The sequence below is a fragment of the Sarcophilus harrisii genome, chromosome 3, assembly GCF_902635505.1.
Source record: "Sarcophilus harrisii chromosome 3, mSarHar1.11, whole genome shotgun sequence".
NCBI lineage: Eukaryota > Metazoa > Chordata > Mammalia > Dasyuromorphia > Dasyuridae > Sarcophilus > Sarcophilus harrisii.
The window spans coordinates 313,912,543-313,934,712 of NC_045428.1; the positions used below are offsets into that span (position 1 = coordinate 313,912,543).

Below are 22,170 nucleotides of genomic sequence, written 5' to 3' on the forward strand. Positions count from 1 at the left end.
CATAACTGTGTTCCCTTGTTGGGAAACCTCATCCCCAAACCGGATTTCATTAAAGTATTGTGTCTCAGCAGTACCCAGTACCTCCAAAAGAGGGTCACGGCCACAAAGGTAACTGAGAACTAGGACCAAGTTTTCCTAGAGCAAGAGTGAGGAACCATTTTTTCTGCTAAGGGCCATGTGGGTATTTATAATATCATACACATGCCATACAATATAATCAACTTATAGAACTCAAGCAGTGGGAGGTGGTTGTCCCTAGCTTTCAGCTCATCATTGTCTGTGGTTGCCTTGACAAGGGCCAGACCAAATGATTTCATGGACCACAAAAGGCCCATGGGTCAAATGTCCTGCACCCCTGTCCCAGAGAGTAAAAATGCTGGCTTTTATGCTATGTCTTATCTCCCATTTCCTAAAGGAGAATTAACACTTTCCATTGATAAGAGACCTGAGATAGGAGAAAGAATAGATTCATGGCAACAGAACAAATTGTTGCCATGTCTTTAGGGGCACAGTTTGACAAGTCCTATACTAATTCTCCTGATTTCCAGTCAATTTTGTACCCAGTGATATCTGACTATAGGTCAGCATGAAATATTCCTCTATGTCAATGATGTGAAACTTAATTAGAAATGGGGACCACTCAACCATACATAAGGATCCCTGAGGGCTGTATATTGATGTAGAATACATATAAACATTATCTGTTTTATTTTATTTTTATTTATTTTGTTTTATCTGTCCCAGTTACATTTTAATTTGGTTTGGGCAGTGGGTTCGGGCACATATTTAACATGTCTGTTCTATGTAAATTTTTTGGACTTTCTAGGAGTGTAAATCTCCCCGAATGTCAGGTTTAGCACTGTTGTAAGGGACTATAAGCAATACAGCAATGTTAAAAAAAAAAAAAAGAAAAGAAAGAAAGAAAGAAAAGAAAAAGAAAAAGAAAAGAAAAAAATGGTCTCTGTCCTCAAAGAACTTTTAATTTAGTTGATAAAAGGAGATGGACACACAATGAGACATGTACACGTCCAATGAAAAAAGCCATAGGACTGAAGGAGAGAGAGGAGCACAGGGGAGGGAGTGGGGGGGGGGGATATCACAAGAGATATCATGGGCTGGGGGTCCAGAGTGAGAGGGGGAGAGTGAAAGTAGGGAAGCAGTGGAAGGGATAGAGCGAGGGGAAGGTGTGAGAGATCATTGTGGGCTGGGGGTCCTCAAAGAAAACATCACAGAGAAGATGAGACTTGATCAGGTCCTTGATTGATGCATAGGATATAGATGCAGAGGGTGTAATAGAAAGAATGCTGTCTTGGAATACAGAAGATGTAGGTTCCAGTCTAGTCTCTCATACTACCCTATGATCTTGGGCAAGTCATTTAACCACTTTTAAATTTTAGCTAGAGGTAATATACCTATAGTCCATAATTTAGCAAGTTAATTGGGAGGATCAAATGAGAAAATGTATGTAAAATGTTTTGCAAACTTTGAAGGACAATATAAATGTCAAATATTCTCATAAGAAAGTAGAGCATTCCATGTAGAAAAATGAAAAGAAGAAATATGTGGAAATAATATGAATCTCCCATTTGAATAAACAAGAATAGCTCATGTTTCTCCTAATGATTCTGTTTTTCTCTTCTAACAAAGACAGTAACTTTCAATTTTTGCATGTCCCTCCAGATACAGAAGCCACTTTAAATACTCTAATGTAATGATACCCTTTAGGGGATCTGGAGGTATCCATTTACACTAAATGACACTTTTATAGTTCTTCAGTCTCCTCCATTAGATAGTAGCTGTCATTTCTTACTCCCCACCCTCAGTGTTCTTCTGCCTATATTTTCCTAAGCATTGATTTCAGCTTTTTGTCTTCTAATTATCCTCTTTATTAACTAACTTCTGATATCTAAGGATCAGCATGAATCTTATTTGGTCTTATTAAATGCTCTATAGAATGAGTATGGTAGAAAGGAAATTTCTTTAACCTTAACAATTAAAGCTGCTCAAAAATTCAGTGGGTAGATAGGAAGTTCCACATTATTGGAATTCCTTAAGTGGAGACAAGATGGCTATTTGCTAAAGCTGAAGCAGGAGAATATTCATGTGACATGAGACCCCTTCATATATCATCAATCTTTGGAACATTGTTTGATTACAATATTTTTTAAAAGATTAGTTGTTTCTTCTTTTTCACTTGCTAATTCGTATCCATCATTCAAAGACTAGTCCAAGTACAATAGAGTCAGGGGTATATTCACAAAAGCTAGTTCTTCAATTTTCAATGTGAGCATTTACACCTTGAAAATCAGCAAATGCTATCAACCAGGGATTGAGTTATTGTTTTGTTGTTTTCTAGTTTTCATTAAATAAACTGATAGAGAAAATATTCATAATGAGGATTTAAACCTTAAAAGTATCATTCATATATTTTGGAGAGGCTCCTATTATACATTTACCAACACAGTCCTGAAGAGAAGAAACATTTCTTAATCATATATTGTAGGCAGAGTAAAAGGCTGGATGCTAGAAGAAATACAGAGTTTGAAGGAAATCAATCTAAAGAAACACACTGACCATAGTTATTATACAATGACACATAATAAGTGATCAGAAATAGAAAATTGTCTGAAAGTTTTAAAAGATGGGTGGGAATTCAGCCAACAATGATTTGGGGGGAGGGAGAGGATATTATAGGAATAGAGAACAGTTAGCAAAGTCTAAGAGCACAATACATCTTAGGGAGCAAAAGTTAATCTAATATAACTAGGACATAACATGTCTGGAGAGTAATGATATGAGTTATAGTTGGAAAGGCAGGCTAGTACCTGAATATGAAGGGCCTTGAATACCATGTGAAGAAATAAAAACTTTACTTCATAGGCCATAGAGAGTAACTAAAGATTTTTGAGATGAGGAATGCCATGACAAGATCTATGGTAATTCCAAGCAGTATTATTAAGGATGGATCAAATCAATCGATTAATAAAAATTTATTAAGCACCTATGTTCCAGGCATTGTGCTAGGTGTTGAGGATTCAAAAAGAGGCAAAAAGTCCCCACCCTAAAGGAGTTTACGATGTTTTAAAATTTTATTTTATTCTGAACTTAAGAAATAAACATTTCCATAACAGAGTAGAATAAAAAAGATAATTGCACATAAAACTGCAAATCTATTATGTACAACTTGCTATTCATTTTAAATATATAATAAAGTTATCATGTAACTTTTTTTCTTTCCTCTCTACTCCCCAACCCTAGAGATTATACACAAATTATTATACACAAATATATGTGTATACATACATATATGTATATATATATAAATCATTCTATACATAAATCTGTTTAGCAAGGAGTTTACAATCTAATGGAGTAGGCTATATACAAACATATACATACTTGAGGATTTCATCTACTCCCATGGACTCAATTATTATTTATAAGGTAATGATACTCAGATCTAGTTATCCAGACCAAACATCTTTGTTGGTCTCCATTCCTACTCCTCCATCTGTTTCTTTGGACATCTCAAATTCAAAGTCCCATACTTATCTTAAACTCAACTTGTTTAAAATTGAACTGTTTCCCTTTCCAAAACCTTCCCCTCTTCCTGACTTCCCATTTTACTGTTGAAGATGCTCCCATCCTTCAAGTCCCTTGATCATCAACTATCCTTAACTTCTCACTTTTTCACCCTCTATATCTATTGCCAAGACCCATATTTTGAATATGGGTCTCCTCATCTTTGTGTAGGCCCTTCTTTCCTCATGTTTGGTCTATTACAGAATTCTGCTGTGGTTCAGCTTGTCACAAGTCTTTCCCCACTGTAGTCCAGCCATCCTCTATTCACTCACCAAAGTAATCTTTCTAAAACAGAAACCCAAGTATACTGCCACATTACTTAACCTCAGAGGTTCCCTTATCACCTCCAAGATAAAATACAAAATCACCTATCATTCAAAGTCTTTCCTAACCCAACTCTCCCCTCCACACACACTTTTGAATTTTCTTATACCTTAAACTGTTAATTATTCTTTGATCCTGTGACACTAACCTCCTTTTGTTGTTCCTCACTCCATCTCCCTCTTTTGGACATTTTCATTGACTGTCTCATACCTAGAATGAATGCTCTCTCTGTAATTGCCTCCTTCCAGCCTCCTTGGGCTCAAGGTCTACCTTAGACACAACCTTCTCCAAAAAGTCTTTATAATCTTCTCTTAATTCTACTATATTTCCTTTGTTGATTATTTTTTTATTTATCCTCTATATATCTCATTTGTACATAGTTGCATGTTGTCTTCCCCATTAGACCATAAGCTCACTCCTCAAGGATGGAGACTATCTTTTGCCTTTCTTTGCTTTCCCAGTGCTCAGTAAAGTGTCGTGCTTATAGTAGGTGTTTAATATTTACTAATTACAATCTACAATCATTTTTCCAGTCAAACATTACAATTTTGGTTGGTCCACTAGCAAGTATCAAGGGCAAGAACTGTGGAACAAGGATAGGCTGGCAGTACTGTCACTCTAACCCTCAATGAGATACTGGGACTGAGGATTTAGTTTTCAAACTCAGAACTAAATTAAGGTCAGCAGTAGTGAAGGTCTGAATCATCAGAACTTTCCAAGTAAAAGACTGGGATTGGAATCATCTAAACAGGGATATATATGCAATCATGTTACCAGGAAAGTCCAACCAGACAAGCATTAAACCCCACCATAGATTAGACTGACTGCATAAGGCCCTGAAAGTCTGTGGGTTCTCTAACCTTAGCCACTTTCATGAGCTTTGGAGGACACAGCACTGTAGAGCTTGAGGGTCCCAGATAATAAAGACTAGGACTGTACTGATCCACAGCTTTCCCTCTAAAATTGCTTAGGGTTCTGGCTCTAAAAAAAATCCCTCCTTGGGGATGTAAAGCTAGAAAAATGAGTTTTAAGAAAGATTCCCATCATAAAGAGAGATTATAGTGTCAGAATATCCAAGATAGATGTGGTATCATCTTCAAAGAAGTAGTAATTGAAGAAATGAGAATTGATAAAATTTCCAGTTTGAAAAAAAGAAAGCCAAGGACAAATCCTTGGGATACCCACAATAAGTGTAAAAAAAAATTAGGGAGCTAGCCAAAGAGATAGAAATGTGGCTTAGAAAACTAGAATGAAGTTCAAGAGAGGGAAAAATCAATGAAGCCAAAGAGAGAAAGCCAGAAAAGTTGGTTAGTAGTTTTAAAAGCTGAAGAAAAGTCATGAAGAACAAGGGGATTTAGAGGTCATTGCAGCTCACACTGAAGAGTTGACCAGAAACCCAAGTAAGAGCTTGAAGAGAGAGAAGGGAGGGAAGAAGAGAAGATATTGGTACTTTTTCCAAAGTTTAGTAATAAAAGGAAGGGTTGAAATTAGACAGAAACTTAATATGCCAGATATGTCAAAGAATGGCTTTTTAAGAAATGGGATAGGAAAAAGGGAGTAAAAGTCAGAGGACATAAGAAGGGATCACTGCTGAAGCAGCATCCTGGAGAGGTCATCAGAGAATGGAATCAAGAACCAGATAAAGAAGGAGCTTCTGTGCTGAGTAGGGCAGCTCTTGTTCAGTGACAGGCAGGAAGGAAAGGGAAGATGATGATTGATACTGAGGAGATCTGAAGAACAGAGAAGGGGAATCTAAGGAAGTTCATATTGAATGACCTAAATCTTCTCAGTGAAATAGGAAACTAGGTCATCCAAAGTAATTGTGGCGGCTTGTAGGGGAGAAGAGAGAATAACTGGTTTGAAAAGCTGCTGTGGGAAATGAGATAAGAAATCAATAAGGATATAGTAGAAGGTACTGTGAATTTGTAATGGGTAAAATCTGCTTGATTTGTGACTTTGTCCATCAAAACTTGGCAGCTGTAGAAGAGAAGTGTAGAAATCAGATAGTAGGGGTTACCTAGGGAATAGGGATCATTGATCAGGAATGACAAGTGATGGGGTATTAAGGGATTCTAGGACTGTACCAAGTGAAATATTAAAGTAGCAGATCAAAGGTCAAGGCAAATAAAAACAGAGTGGAAAAGACAATTGAGAAAATAAGAATGAGTCAAGGAGCAAAGGTCATGTAATAGGGCTTAAACCTTCAAAGATATTTGCATTTTAATAAGAGATTCTATGAAAGATCTAATTCTGGGCCTTGCTCAGACTTTGATAAGAAGATGATAATATGATCTGGATACATCACTGGATGGGATGGGATGGGAATGCAGAGCACTAATACTAGAATTTCAGGTGTATAAGAGGAGAAATTGGGTCTTTGGCCTGAGTGGGGTGGGGGCACAGAAGCAGAAAAAATTCAAATCATACTATCTAGACAACCACACACTCTGCCTTAATTAAGGCTAGCTAACAAATGTCCTAATCCATTAACCTTATATCTATACACATTTCTAAAGGTGTTTTCTCCCAGGACCTGTTAAGCTTATTGTTGATTACTGTAGTTTTTAATCATTTATTGGAATGTAGATTTAAAGCTAAAAGCCATCAACTAGTCCAATCCTATCATTTTATAAATGAGGCTCACATTTGCCCAAGGTCACCAAGAGAGGCAATGACAGAGTTGAGATTAGAACCCAGGCTGTCTGATCTCTAATTAAGTATTCTTTCCAAGCTGAGTTTTCAATCATTCATCTACAGGGCTGAAATAACACTCTGATTAGCTGTATAGGGAATGTCATGATACGTGCAAATCAGGCTAATTCACAGGTCAATGCTAATAACCTATAACACACCAGAAAAGGATTATTTATTTAATCAGTATTTAACTTTCTTGTGAATTTTGCTTTGAGAGCATCAAGGGAAATCATTATATTATGTGATCTGTTGGACATAGCTTCCAATTTTGAAGACAAACTAGCTGTTGAAGGAATTGAAATGGAGTACACCTGAAATTATAAGGCAATGATTAAATTCTTTTTGCTGACTTTTCTCAAGGGGTATCACAAAATTCTTAAAATAAAATCAAATTAAAATCACATTATGGTAAAAAAAAAAACTTTTCATATCAATTTTAGTATTTACTTATTTACATAAGTTTCACTTATGTTTTATTTGATCTTCATCCTTATCCTATTAATGGAGCAAGAATAGCATTTTTAACACTGATCAAAGCTAGTTTAAAGTAACTCACCTGGTCTAGACCTAGGTTTCATAAATTCTGGCTCTACATCCTTCCCACAAAACCATTCCATCTCATTTGGCACACACTTTGATGGGAGGTGCTAAGGAGTACATGAAATCACACTGCCAAAAAGGAGAAGAGGTTACAGTGACCTAGCACAAGGCCTAAGCACAGAGGAGAATTTCCTTACCACCCCTTCTCAATCACTCAAGCTCACACCATCAAGGTCGTTCTCATCCCAGATATCCATTTCATTGCCAAATCTTGTCATTTCTATCTTGGATTCTCTTTCCTTTACCTCCAATTCTCTACATTTAAACAAGTTTTGAATCTCATCTCTCACCCTCACCCTCATTCCTGCAGCAGCCTTCTAACTAGTCTCCCTGCCTCCACTTCCTCCCAATCCAATCCACCCTCCATTTAGCTGCCCAGATGATTTTTCTAATACGTAAGTCTATCCATGTCACCACCACCCACCTGCTGCCTGAGAACTTCCTGTGGCTCCTTGTTTCCTCCAGAATGAATATATAAAATCTTCATACATTCTTCACTTTTCAGTCTCCTTACACTTTACCCTCCCTCATTCACTGCATGGCCCAGCTGCACAGTAGGGAACATGACCCACTGTCTCCTGTATTGCATCTCTTGTCTTCCATACCTGGAAAGTCCTGTGACCTCACCTCAGCTTCTCAGTTTTCCTGGCGTCCACCAAGACTCATATCAAAGCCTGCCTACTGCAGGAGGCCTTCCCTAGGTTCTGTATGTATCTTGTACATACCTAATTACTTACATGTTATTCCTTTCATTTTAATGTGAGTTCTTTGAGAAGTGTCAATGGTGCCTTTCTTTATACCCATAGTGCTTAGCACAGTGTCTGTGCTTAATATAAAAAGTGCTAAAGTGCTTAATAAATGCTTGCTGATTGAATGACTGATCATGTCAGTGGCCTCCACTTTGATCTTTCTTCTGTATTTTCTTATACCGCCCCCCCTTAGACTTCCCTGCCAGGTTAACCTCCTTTTAAAAATTATTTTTCTCAATTTAAAAAAAATTATTAATATTTTCCCCAGTTATATGTAAAACAGTTTTTAGACATTTGTTGATTTTTTAAAGTTTTGAATTCCAAGTTATATCCATTTCTCCAGTTCCAAGTTATATTCCTTTACCCCTTCCCTCTCCTCCCCCTTCCCTGAAACAGTAAGCAGTCTGATAAAGGTTATACATGTATACCAATTAACCACGTTTTTATGTTTTCAGATTTTTCACATATAAATCATATGTAAAAACAACTAACATTCTTTTTCTTTAAAATTTTGAGTTCCAGATTATATTTCTCCCTCCTCTCCCTCTTCCCCTAGATGGTTCACAGTCTGCCGCATAGACTAATCTTCTTAATACACAATTTTGGTAATATCACTCTCCATTGCCTGCCCATTACGAACTCCTTTGCTGAGCATCCAAGGGCTTTCAAGGTTTAACAACTTTCTTTCTCTTCCACGAGGATATGCTCTAGGAAGTAGTCAAAGAGAACAAATCTATTTCCCAAATAAGTCTATGAGTTCCTCCCCTTGTTCCTCTGTTCATGGTGTTTCCTCTGCCTAGAATTGTCCTTTTCCCTCATTTATTTAGGGATAAGATACCTTACTATTCTTAGAAGCAATAGAAAGAGCACTGAGTTTGGGGATGGGGAGGGAGTTGGAGTGCTTAAATCCTGCCTCAAGCATTCTTCTTTGTGATTGGGGAACCTACTCAATTTCTCCAATTGGGGGGGTAATAATAGTCTCTCCATCACCGAGTTGTGAGGCGCAAATGAGATAAGCGCTTTTAAATCTTTAAAATATTATATGGAGTGTCTCCAAAGTTTTAGTCCAGCTAAGCTTTCATGAGCTTAAAGCTGCACTAAGATTTTTGGTACATTCTATAAAAGCAGCAGCACTTGAAACTTCCCTCCCTATTCCTACCATCTCTATGAAATCTTCCCTGATCCAGCCAGCCACAGCTAATCTCTCCTTCCCCTGAATGACTATAGTTCTCCATACCTCTCTTGCACTCTAAAAGCCTAACTTGCATTAGAGTTGCTGGAGTAGTTGTTTTATTTCCTCAGAACATACGCTCCATGAGGTTAAATATCCCATTTCATTCTTCTTTGAACTCCTCTCAATGCCTCACATGGCATCTTTTACATACATATTTGGCATCTGCCAAATAAATGAATCCAAAGAACCAAAGGAAATCCTTCCAGCATGTTGAACATATCATCTACAAAGGATTTATATGGGGACATAAAGAGAATTACTCAGGATAGGGAGCCATAGTGAATTGGAACATCCACATGGATGAAGCTCACAGATATGTACAAAAATCCAAATGAATTACGTTCCGGAAAACTCACAGTAAAATGAAAAGTACTAGTCTGAGTACTAATCATAACTCATGTTTATATAAGTGCTTTAAATTTTTCAAATTGCTCTACATGTATTCAATCCTCACAGCAGCTCTATGAATGGGTATTTTTATGACCCCCTTTTAACAAGTAAGAAAGTTGAGGCTGAGAGAGATTGACTTGCCTAGGTTACAAAAAAGTCACAGTGTCTAAGGCAGATTTTGGATTCAGGACTTTCTTCTCTTTTCAATAAGCCAAGGAAAACATTACACAAAGAACCAGGAAACTTGACTACGAGTCCTGGTTCTTCTATATGATCTTAGAATCATATAGATCATATAGGTAAGCGCCTTCCCTGCTTAGTTTACCAATCTATTAAATAAATAAATTGATCATCACCCTTTCTACTTCCCAGGCTTCTTCTTGTATTTGAGAACACATTAGTATAGGAAAATACTTCTTTTGGAATCTAAGCAGAATAACTGGCCTCTCACACACCTGTTTCTCAGGGTTTAGGAACATGAGCCACTCATTATCCTACAAAATAAAATCTGTGAACTTTCTACAACACATTGGAGCAAGTCCAGTTTCCCGGACTTAAGCCAAAGAAGTTGGTAGGATCTGATTTGCTTTAGAATGGTTTTTTGCCATGAAAAGTGGCCATTTTATTTCTTCCCTTCTCTTTTTTAATCTCATTAAAACACAGATGTTTAAATTGATGCCTCTTGGCTGCTAATTCTGGAAGCGGAATGTGAAGTCCTCTCACCCTTCTCCAACAGTTTTCAGCTCAGAGAACATTTGTGTTTCTGATTTACACACCCCTGAAAATAGGAGTTTATTATAATGGAAAGGCTGACAAGACCCTTAAATATAGTGGGGCTAGTGAGTGTAGCCATAATGGCATGCATAAAACATCACCTCATTAGGATTCTAGCCATTCAGTGAACATCTGGGAAGTCAAGTCCCCAGATTTTTGCATCAGCAAATGAATTTCAGTGCAGTGTCATTGTCTCCTTCATTGCCAAATAGTGATTTTCTTTATGCATATAGATGGGTCATTTTATTACCTGGTTTAAAAGCCTTCAATGGTTCCCCCAAAAAGTTCCAATCCCTCTGTCCAGCATTTAAGCCTCTCCCAAATCTAATTCCATCCTACCTTGCCAGTCTTCTCCCATACCGCTCTCATTCTCATTCTCTGTATTTGACCCAAATTGGACTCTTCACTGCTGGCCACATACATTGTGCCTTAGGTCATGTTGTCCCCTTTGCTTGACATTTTCTCTTTCCCCACCCCAAATTGCTGAAATTCTTTAAAGCCCAATTCCAATGCCATTATCTCCTCTTGACTCTTCTGGGATTCCTTCTGTCAATAATTACTACTACCTCATTGACCCTCCTAGCACTTTGTACCACTTTAAAGCATTGATCATAGAATAATCTGCACTTATTTAACTTTAAGATTTATAAAGTACTTTCTTTACATTATCTCATTTGATCCTTCCAAAAATCTTGTGACTAAGTGCTATTATCATTCCTATTTGCAAAAGATGAAACTGAAACTCAATGAATTTGTGTCTTGCCTTACAGTTTAGTAATTAACTGAGATGAGATGACTCTTAACAATTGTACCAACCTCTAAGACAGTACAGTCATATTCAAAAGGATCCCTGCAAGTTGCAAATTGACCTGGAAAAATCACAAATTTAGATTATGTCGTTTTGTATTTGGGGTGGGGAGGTGGTCAGATGGCAGTGGATAAAGTGCCAGGCCTCAAGTCAGGAAGACTCATCTCCCTGAGTTTAAAATCAGATCTCAGATATTTCCTAGCTGTGTGACCCTGTTAAATAAGCAATTCACTTTACCCTGTTTGCCTGTTTCCTTATCTATATCCTAGAAAAGGAAATGGCAAACCACTCCAGTAATCTTTGCCGAAAAAACCCTCAAAGAGGTCAAAAAAGAATCTAACACCACTGAAAATGGCTAAACAAATTGTATTTTTATTTATTTTGCTAGACATTTCCCAATATCATTATAATCCAGTACAGGCTGAATGTCGTCTTTGACACTTCTGCTGTAAGACATTTATTATAGTTACTATATATAGTAAGACATTATATATATAGTTGTATCTTTCCTACCCCTTCTACTGCATTATAAAGTTCCATGATTCACAGTCCAGGGGCTTTGACTCATTCAAACTTTGTATCTTCCCCAGCACCTGAATTCTGGTGCTCTGAATAAAGTAGGTGCTTGGTAAATGCTGAATTGACTGGAATTAAATTGCACTGAAATGAACCCTTTCCCTCTGTCCCTGTGGATAATGCCCTGTGCTGCTTTTCTCATAGGAGGTGAAGTCACAAAACCACGGTTTGCTCAGTATTTCCACGGCAGCCTGGCCAGTCTCACAATCCGCCCAGGAAAAATTGAGAGTCAGAAAGTGATTTCCTGCTTGCAGGCCTGCAAGGAAGGTTTGGATATTAATTCCCTGGAGAGTCTCGGCCAAGGAATAAAGGTAAGGAATGAACTGACATCGTCTTTGATAACATTTGGAACTGATTTATGAAGTGGTGCACACTGGGTAGAGTACACATAGTATGAGTGTACTCCCAGAAGCTATATGACTTCCTATAATGTCCCAGGGAAATAAAGTGTCACAGCAGAGAAGCAATGACAGCAGAGAGACAAATGTTCCCATGGCATCCGAGTTGAACCCTAGAAAGTGAGATGCCATAGTCTCTGAAAACATCCAGGTCAGACACACTCTCAGTGTTCACATCAGCTCCTTATGCAGAAGCAGACCAGTTATCAATGCCTTCTGGGTAAGATCTGCTTCTGATTTTAAAAGACATGGGTCATTTGGGATACAATAAAGGCAGAAAGTAAAGGTTATTCCTTGTATTATGAGTTGTAAGAGGTCACTGATTCAGCACCCTCACTAAGCAGCAATGCTGTAAAAAGATGAGGGTATCAGAAAATGTTAATTCAGTCCCTAGCTCTGTCACTGAATATTACATAATCTCTGAGCAACTCATGTAAGTGATGATGGTGGTGAGTTACTTTTTATATAGGGCCTACCATGGCCATGCACTGTGCTAATCATTTTATAAAGATCTCATTTGATTTTCAAAATTCTGGATGCTAACATTATTCTCATTTTACAGCTGACAGAATTGAGACAATAAGAAGTTAGGTGATTTGCCAAAGATTACATACCCAGTAAGTCTCTGAGATTGAATTCAAACTCAGGTCTTCCTGACTTCAGGCCCAATTCTCTCTTCACTGTGCCACTTAGCTATCTCAGTTTCCTGCTAAAAAGTTAAGATAAAAATGTTTTTTTTTTTATTTTATAGCATTTAAAAATTTAGTAAGGGTCTTACACATGTGAGAAATATCACCAAAACTTAGTAAAGTAGGTGGTATTATTGTCCCCATGAGAATTCTTTAAATTGAACTTTAGAGGAGGTTAACTACATTGGCCCATGGTCATACAGCTTAATCAGGAGTCAGTTAAGTAGGTCAGTAAATAGAATGCTGGACCTGAAATCAGGAAGACCCAAATTCAAAATCCAGCCACAAACACTAAATAGTTATATGATACTGGACAAATCACTTAACCCTGTTTTCCTTAATCCACTAAAGAAGGAAATAATAAATCACCCCAGTATCCTTGCCAAGAAAACTCCATAGACAATATGGTCCACAGAATTACAAAGATTCAGACACAACTGAATAACAAACCACAACATGATGCAGCTTAATAGGTGTCAGGGAGGATTTGAATCCAAGTCTCCCTGACTCCAGAACTTGATCCCCCTTCTCTTCTCTACAAGGTTCCTTCTGTTGGAAGTGAAATCTAATAAGGAAAATAGCTCAGCAAACACAAAGTGCCCTTCTGTGGTGTCAAGAGTAGCCCTAGACCTATCCTAGCATTAGGAGCATAGGCTTTCCCCTGTCCAGGGTCCTGAGGAGAGAATCTGGACCAGAGAGCTACCATCTTTCTGTCCCTTTTTCTATTTGCCCAGGACTTGTATTTCCCAGGCTGTGAACAGTTGCTTGATAGTGTAGAGCTTCACATATATTATCTAGGCAAACAACTTTCCAATCCCTGTGTCTAACATCTCTTTATTCACTCTCTTAGCTTTCCTGCCAACTAGGTATGGAGGAACATCAAGCAGGTAGTTCTTTAAGAGTCTAATTAAGCAAGCAGATTACATACAAAAGCAAGAAAAGTTTCTGCAAGGGAATCCTTATTAGGAAATACAAAATCCCAGACAGAGCAAACTGGCACTATTGATACATGGTATAAAAGACAATAAACATCTCCTTGCATTTACCAGGGGGCAGAGAGTGTGGTACAGTGGAAAAAGCAATAAATTGGGGGTCAAGGAAGGGGAAAAGGTTCAAATTATAGTTCTTCCTTTCAGCATCTATAATATTGACCAAGTTGCTTCCACATTCTGAACCTCAGTTTACTCATCTGTAAAATTAAAAGAGGTAGATTAGATAATCTCAGTGGTCCTTCCGAACTCTGAGATTCTCTGATTTCTCTCTAGTCCTCAGTTTACCTACTCTCCAATGTGAAAGTTTAGAATCTTCTAGCTGATCTCTATCAGTCAGTAAATCTAATAGTTTACCTGCATTATGCAAAAAATTGTACTAGATAAGACACAATCTGTGTTTCATGAAGTTTTCTCTAACAGGTTAGCTTAGATTGTTATCCTTCATTCTCAAAGGGCACCCAAATAACACCGCTATATAAGGGTCAAGTTACAATGTGTCTGACTAACTGATCAGACCAATAGTAACTCAAAAGGCTCTGCCACAGGTCAGACACAAATGGTCCCTAAGAACATGTGAGGTAGATTCTCTAACTTCGTGCATCTCATATTTCTTCTGAGCTAATTTAATTCTGCTTTGCTCATAGAGCATAGGACCTCCTCTGATGAAAGCCCTAAGAGAAACATTGTAAAAAGGATTGGTATAGATAATGGGACAAGATGCAAAGATATATAAGTAATCTGTATAGAGATAATAATTCACCCCACAGAAATTGAAAAAGTCACAAAAAGAGAAGAGAGAGGAGACCTAAAATAGTCTTGGGACATAATCTGGGTAATGAATAAGCAAAGGAGTAATTCCTTTGGAAGGAATGATTAAAATTGTAGGAGGAGAACCAAAGGTGAATCACATCATGAAAGCCCTGAGAGGAGAATTTCCAGGAGATGGTCAACTCTGACAGATATATCAGGCCAAGTAAGAAAGATGAGTACAATTAGGACTTTTCAGATTTAGAACAAAAATGTGAATATAGAAAATTTGTGAAAAGTAAGGGCAAGGAAGGGGGAAAGAAGGCAAGTTAATTTTGTAGTGGTATTTCCACTCCCAAACTCTCCAGTGTATCATAAACCATGGATCCTTCAGCCTTCTTACAAGGCTGAAAGGGTCTAGTTGGAGTGGTTGGTATTCCTGTTGGCATATCTGGCCAGAGGTAGAAATTGTGTGGCATTAGAAGGTAATAAATTTTCACAGAGAGAAAAGCTTCCTTTGGAGAATTCTTTCATCCCCAGAAGTAGCTGTTTTGATCAGGATCTCTTCTATGAGAAGGAAAGGAAATATAGTGCAGAGCTAAGATCATGGCATCTAGAGTCAGGTCCTGGGTTTGAATCAAGCTGAGAGGTACAGAGAATCAGTGCCTAGCAAATTAGCCTCAGGAGGTATAACTAGATGGCTAAGTATATAGAAAGCTTGTCCTGTCAGGAAGACTCAAATTTAAATTCAGTCTCAGATGCTTAAAAGCTGTATCTTAACTTAATCATTTAACCTCTATTTGCTCTAATTCATTGGAACAGAAAATGGCAAACTACTCCAATATCTTTGCCAAGAAAATCCTGTGGATGATGATGTGTCAGACACAACTGGATGAACAACAACAAAAATGTTGGGGACTTTGCTACGTAGAGATTATCAAAACAAAAATGTGATAGCCCCTCAAGGAGCTTACAGTCTATCAGGAAAGACAACATAATATGTACTAGATAGATAGATCTATAGGTGGGTTTTTTCCTACTAAATTTATTTTTAATACACATTTTATGAGTCATATTGGGAGAGAAAATTCAGAATAAAAGGGAGAAACCATGGGAGATATTTAAAAAAAAATAGAAAAAAGAAGTGAAACATAGCATGTATTCATTTACATTCAGTCTCCTTGGTTCTTTTTCTGGATACAGATGATATTTTCTGTCCAAAGTCTATTGAGATTGCTTTGGGTAACTGAACCACTGAGAAAAACCAAGTCTTTCATAGTTGATCATTGCATAATCTTGCTGTTATTGTGTACAAGGTATTCCTGGTGCTGTTTGTATTGCTCAGCATCTGTTCATGGAAATCTTTTCAGGCCTTTCTAAAATCAGCTTTTGTTCATCAATTTTTATAAAACAATAATATTCCATTATTTTCCTATACCATAACTTGTTCAGCCATTCCCCAACTGATGGGCATCTATTCATTTTCCAATTCTTGTTTACCACAAAAAGAGTTGCTACAAACATTTTTGTCCTTTTCCCTCTAAGATTTCCTTGGGATACAGATCCAGTAATGGCACTGCTGAGTCAAAGGATACACACAGTTTTATAGCCCTTTGGCATAGTTCCAAATTCCTCTCCAGAATGTTTAGATTATTTCACAATTCCACCAACAATGCATTAGTGTTCCAATTTTCCCATATCCCCTCCAACATTTACCATTAGATACTTAGGTTTATTGATAAATATATATATGTATATATATATATATATATATATATATATATATATTGTATATACAGTCAAATATATAAATTATAATATATATATTGCATAATATATAAAACACAAAATACAAAAAAATTGGGATGGAGAAAATATCCTTTGAGCTGAGCTTTGAAAGAAATTTAGAAACTCTTAAGTGTTGGAGGTTAAGAGGAAACACATTCCCAGTACACAGATAATAATATTAGATAACTTTTATATGGTACTTACTATGAACCAGGTACCATGTTAAGCACTTTACCATTGTTATCTCAGTTGATCAACTCTGAGAGATTAGGTTCTATTATTATCCCCATTTTACAGATAAGAAAACTAAGGCAAACTGATTTCTAGGTCAAATAGGAGGAATGTGATGGCAACTAGGAAGAATTTTATTGAGAAGGGAAGACGGGTGGAATCTAAGGGATCAAAGCCACATTTGAAAGGGTTAGATTTTTCTAGGTTAAGTCACTTTAGTTAAGTGACTTGCCCAGAGTCACATAAACATACATGTCTGGGGCTGGGTTTGAACTCAGATCTTCCTGATTTCAGACTCGATGATCTGTCTGCTACATCACCTAGCTGTTGCTAATATAGAGGGATGGATTGTCATGTATGAGGGACAACAAGAAGGTCAGTTTGGCTTTCCAACAGAGTATGCAAAGGGATGAAATGCATGATAATCTGGAAGGATAATCTATATAAAAGGCTTTAAATGACAAACAAAGGGCTTTACATTTGTTCCTAAATGTCAAACAAAGTGTATGACAGAACTTTTTGAACAAGGGAAGAATGTAAGCACTCCTGTATTTTGTAATACTGCTTTAGCAGCTGTATGGAAGACTGAATACTTGAGGCAGGGAGTCAAGGCAGGAAGTTATTGAAATAATCCAGGTGTCAGATGATGAGGGCCAGAACTGGGGTGATGACTCTGTAAGTAGAGAACTGGGGACATTCAAGAGATACTATGGCAATTTAGTTGAAAAAACTGGCAAATGATTAGATATGTGTAGTGAGGGAGCATGAAGAGCTAAGGATGAATCCAGTGTTGTAATCCAGCCATTTACAGATAATGTGGAACAGGAAATGTTGAAGCTGCGAAGTTCAAAATCAGTCTAGGCATGAATTGTTTTAGTTGAGCTAGCTCCTTATTTCTTCATGCCTGGGATTCTTTTCCTCCTCATCTCTGCCTCCTGGCCTTGCTTTCAGCCCTTGCTAAAACTTCACCTTCTAGAGAAAACCTTTCCCAGTCTTCCATAATAGTGACAGAGCCTTCTCTCTAATGATCACTTCCAATTTAATCTGCACATAACTTGTTGATGCATGTTGTTTACATGGCAACTCCTTCATTAGACTGAGCCCTTTGAAAGCAGAGTCTGCCTTTTGCCTTTTTTGTGTGTGTATCTTGTCACTGGATCCAGTTAGCTCTGGAGGAGGAAGTAAAGCAGGTTATCTTGTACAGCCCTCCCTCACTTCAATCCAACTCAAATAAATGTTGTCATGATCCTCTTTGAGAATGATGGACCAACAACAGCAGAGTACCTGGAGCACAGTAGGCACTTAATAAATATTTATTGCATGCCTGGTGGAGCATAGATCACAGGTCAAATTTTTCTTTTTTAATTTAAGATCAGTCCAATCCCATTTTGGGTTTCAGAGAAGATCACTTAGTAAATGATGTGCTAAACTGGCCACTCAACATTTAGTGATTTTGGTCCATTGAATACTGATTTGCTTCATTCTTTCCAGCTGTATAATTCTTAATTAGTTGGTAAGAAATATTTGTGGGTTTATTTTTTCCAACTGTATAATTCTTAACTAGTTGGCGAGAAATATTTTTGGGTTGGCAACATTTATGTATAGATTCAAGAAAACTAGGTTCTAGGCACTCAGCCTTGCTGTGATTGGTTATGTACCCTGGAATACATTTGACATCTCTGGACCTCAGTTTTCTCATTTGTCAAATGCAAAGTTGTGAACACCCCTATAAAATCAAATAAAAGGATAGGATGAAGTGATCTTCTAGGTCCCTTCTTCCAGCTCAGGAAATCTATAATTCCATGTTTCATACTCATCAGTCATTCACATGAGCCAAATGAGTAGGGTTTGCCAGTAGTTTGGAAGATTACCATCTGATCCCGAATATCTTCCAGAGTCCACTTCTGGCATATTTCTGGAATCTTTTTGAGTCACTTGCAGGGATTTTTTAGAAACTATTTTCTTTTTTTCTTAACAGAATCTATGACATTCTTCTATATCTTCTAATCTATAACACCTATAATATTATTCTTAATGGAATAAAGCTCATAGTCCTACTAAAATATGAATCCCTTATTATTGAAGAGGAACGAGCAGATCTCTCTGAGAGGAACTCTCAGTATGGGAACTCCTTTTGTCAATCAATACCTGTTAACCAGCACACTGTGACTAGAAAGTGGGTTGAAGCCCTGAGAAGTTAAATGACTTGTTCATGGTCACACAATAGGATTGTTTCAGAAGCAAGACTTGACTTCAGGCTTTCCTGTCTCCAAGGCTGTCCCTCAGGGTCACCCTATTATCTCCCAACAATGAAGGACCTGTATGGAATTGTGTTTCCTGACATTTCATCTATATAAGTACCTTTGCCAATAAATAGCCCAGTGCAAAGCAGGAACCAGAAGCTAATTTCTTGAGAGTCTAGTTTAGGAAAGGTTTTCAGTAGTGAAATGACAACAGTATGAGGGGGTCCTTTCTATACTGCTCTTTATCTATTGCCCACTCTGTGGTTTGGCAAAGTGAGAGAAGGAAATCAAAGGAAACCGAAGACTTTTGTAGGTACCAGTGTGCAGAGGATAGTCCTCTCAGATTGACATCTCCAGTAATGAATGAAAGGGAGCATCAGGGATGCTTGACCTCAGGCAGCGATGTAATCCATATGCATCCTGCTCGACATCCAGAAACATCTGTCCCAATCACACAGCAGTCAGAGAACTCCCTGGCAGCTCCCCATAGTCAACATAAATTTGCACATTACCTTATTGGCTGAGAAAAAAAAAAGTCATATTCTTGGACCAAGAAATACAGCAAAGTGGAGACTGTCACGCATCCCCTAAAGTCTCCCTTGCTTCAAGCTGCTTTTTTCTGTCTGCCAAGACACCACCAGCTTTGCCACGTCACCTGATGTCTGATGTTGCAATATTAGATTTTCTTGCCCTCAATGTAGCTTGGTTTTCATATTTCTCTCATGGAACTGAGAAAGCAGAGTTAAAGCTGTTGCTATTTTTATCCACTGTGCATGTTTTTTCTTTTCTTCAACAAAGATACAAATGATTAATGTAAGACTCTCCATCATTTCCCACGGCTGCCTTCCAGATGCTTTGGCAACTGAGCTATTAAGTAAACTAGGGATCCACAGCCTTCTCTAGCTAATTCTCTTCTCTCATGCTAGAAGACTTGAACTAAGAAGATACGCTATCCATGCTACTGTGAAATGTTGGAAAGCCATTCCTCTCTAGAAAATCTCTTTGTTCTTTGTGCCACCCTCATCCAAGGCACTTGCTTGTGTCCCCCACATGGGTCCATTTTGCTCTTTGGTAAGATTATCAGCTCTAGATTTTAACAGGGTAACTTTTTGTGTGTCACTTATGACCCACCCTCCTCTAGGGATCCTTCTCTAGAAAACTTCATTTACTCAGGTGCCAGGTCTGTGAAATTTATGATGATTTTCCCCTTCCCAGGATGGAGCTAAAGTTGACCTTTGCAGACATTACTTATGACAAAAGGGTTTGCCACTTGAATTAATAGTTAAAATGGGATTTAAAAGGAGCATATCCCATTGCGTCAGCTATTTCTTCCATCTGTATGATACTTGAGGCTATATCTCCATCCCCCAGCTCTTTCTTAAGCTTTAGTTTTATATTGCTAGTTGTCTATTGGTTATTGCATGTGTTTGCCCCTTTGGGATCTCAAATTCAACACTATTTCAAACTGAAATAATCATTCCTACCCCTCCCCCCACATACATACAAACACACACAAATACACACGTTTTAGCTCCTGACTTTCCTATTGTTATCAGTAGTATGCCCATTATACTGATCTCCCAGGCTAGAATTACCCTCTTTAGCCTTCCAATATTTCCCTTGAATTTTTAAGTCCTCTCCTTTCTGTTTCTAGAGATATAACCCTAAACCAGATACCTATTACTTCAAATCTGGTTGACTACAATAGTCTTCTAACCAATTTCCCTGCCTCTAATCTTCTTTCCACCTCCTCATAACCATCCTTCATAGCTCTCTTCCATATGAGCTTTTCTAAAATACCATTCTCATCACATTACTTCTTTGATAAAATCTTTGATACTTCCCCATTACTTCCAGGGGGAAAAAAAGTCTAAACTACATTTAAGATCCACTACAACAATAACTTCAATCTACTTTTCCTGTAATCTATTTCTAATTTCTCCCACACACAACCCCTTTGTTTTATCCCTAATCCATTCACCATCACTTGAAAGAGCATTGGATTTGAGAGGACCTGGATTTGAATGCCAGCTCTGTAACTTGGGGGAAGGGAGGGGAAGAAAAAGGAGAATGGGAGGGGGGGAAGTGCATTAGGTGGTCTTTAAGATCCCTTTCTGCTCTGAATCCTATGATCCTAAGATCTCAGTATGTCTTGTGTTTTTTGCCCCCACTCTGGTCTTTTATTTATTCCCTTTTCTCTGCCTTCCATACATCTCAAACTAGCATTCTTCATGACCCAGCCAATTCTTCTTGCCCTGTCTTTTCTTCAGTTTGCATCCATTTCCACATCCTCAGTAAACCCTTCCATTGTCACTCTCTTCCTTTTTTAAAATCTGCAGAGCTTGTTACCCAGAGAACTCATAAGGAGCATTGTGTACTGGCTTGTTTTCTACTTGTGTACAAGCCATTATCTCAACTGAATTATAGGCTTCTGGAGAGCAAAGGATTCTGTCTTCTTACTATTACTCACAGTGCCTAATAAAACACTTAGATCATAATAAGAATTCAATAAATAATAAAGGGAGAATGGAAGGAAAGAAAAGAAGAGGGAAAGAATGAAAAATATACTTATTAAATATCCAAATACTTGAAAGGTTTGAAATTCAAAAAATTTGAAGATAGTAGCTGGGCAAAATGAAACAACAAATTATTTATATATCCTCAGTACATACAATACTTCATAACCACAGTCTTTTATCTCAAAAAATTCTGATAAGTCTATTTACTCATTCACATGAAATCCTTCATGTGAAAGATGGAGTGGACTTTCTTTACTTGGCTCCACTGGGCATAACTAGGTGGAATGGGTGGGATATACAAAGTATTAGATAATAAGCTTAACAGCAACAAAACTTGCTAATAATTTCCAGGCCTGTGTGAGGAATATCTCTTTGTAAGTCTAAATCCAGCCTCTCATACTTACTATGTGATTCTCTTTCATTTAACAAGTATATATTCAATATCTATTTTGTGCCTAATATACTAGAGACTGTTGAGAAATGTAAACTTTAAAAAAAAAAAAGAAATCATTATCTCTGACCTCAGTCTTAGAAGTAAAGTTAAGGAAGTACATAAGATACTGCAAGATACTACGTGGTACCAACCTGATGTTGAAGTGTTGTATGAACTAAGAGGAAAGGAATAATAATTACTTTAGCCCAGAGTTAGGCCAAAAAATCTCATAATAGAGGTTGGGCATCTAAAGCAGTGAAGAATTAGGACTGCTGGATAGTAGAGAGGTGTACAATCCTGGACAGAAGACAGACTTGAGCAAAGACTCAAAAGAAAAATAGATTACATGTGTATGTAGTGCAGAAAACAATCTGATTAGAATGAGAGGTTTAGGTTAAG

The 22,170-nt window shown here is 37.6% G+C and overlaps 1 protein-coding gene across 1 annotated transcript in view; it reads left to right on the top strand.

Moving 5' to 3' along the window:
- Positions 1-22,170, top strand: part of CLSTN2 (calsyntenin 2) — a 548,572-nt gene that overhangs the window by 503,283 nt on the left and 23,119 nt on the right. Inside the window, exon 9 of the mRNA XM_031959829.1 lies at positions 11,876-12,042. Coding sequence (XP_031815689.1) covers positions 11,876-12,042 — 167 coding nt within the window. The remainder of the gene's footprint in view (positions 1-11,875; positions 12,043-22,170) is intronic.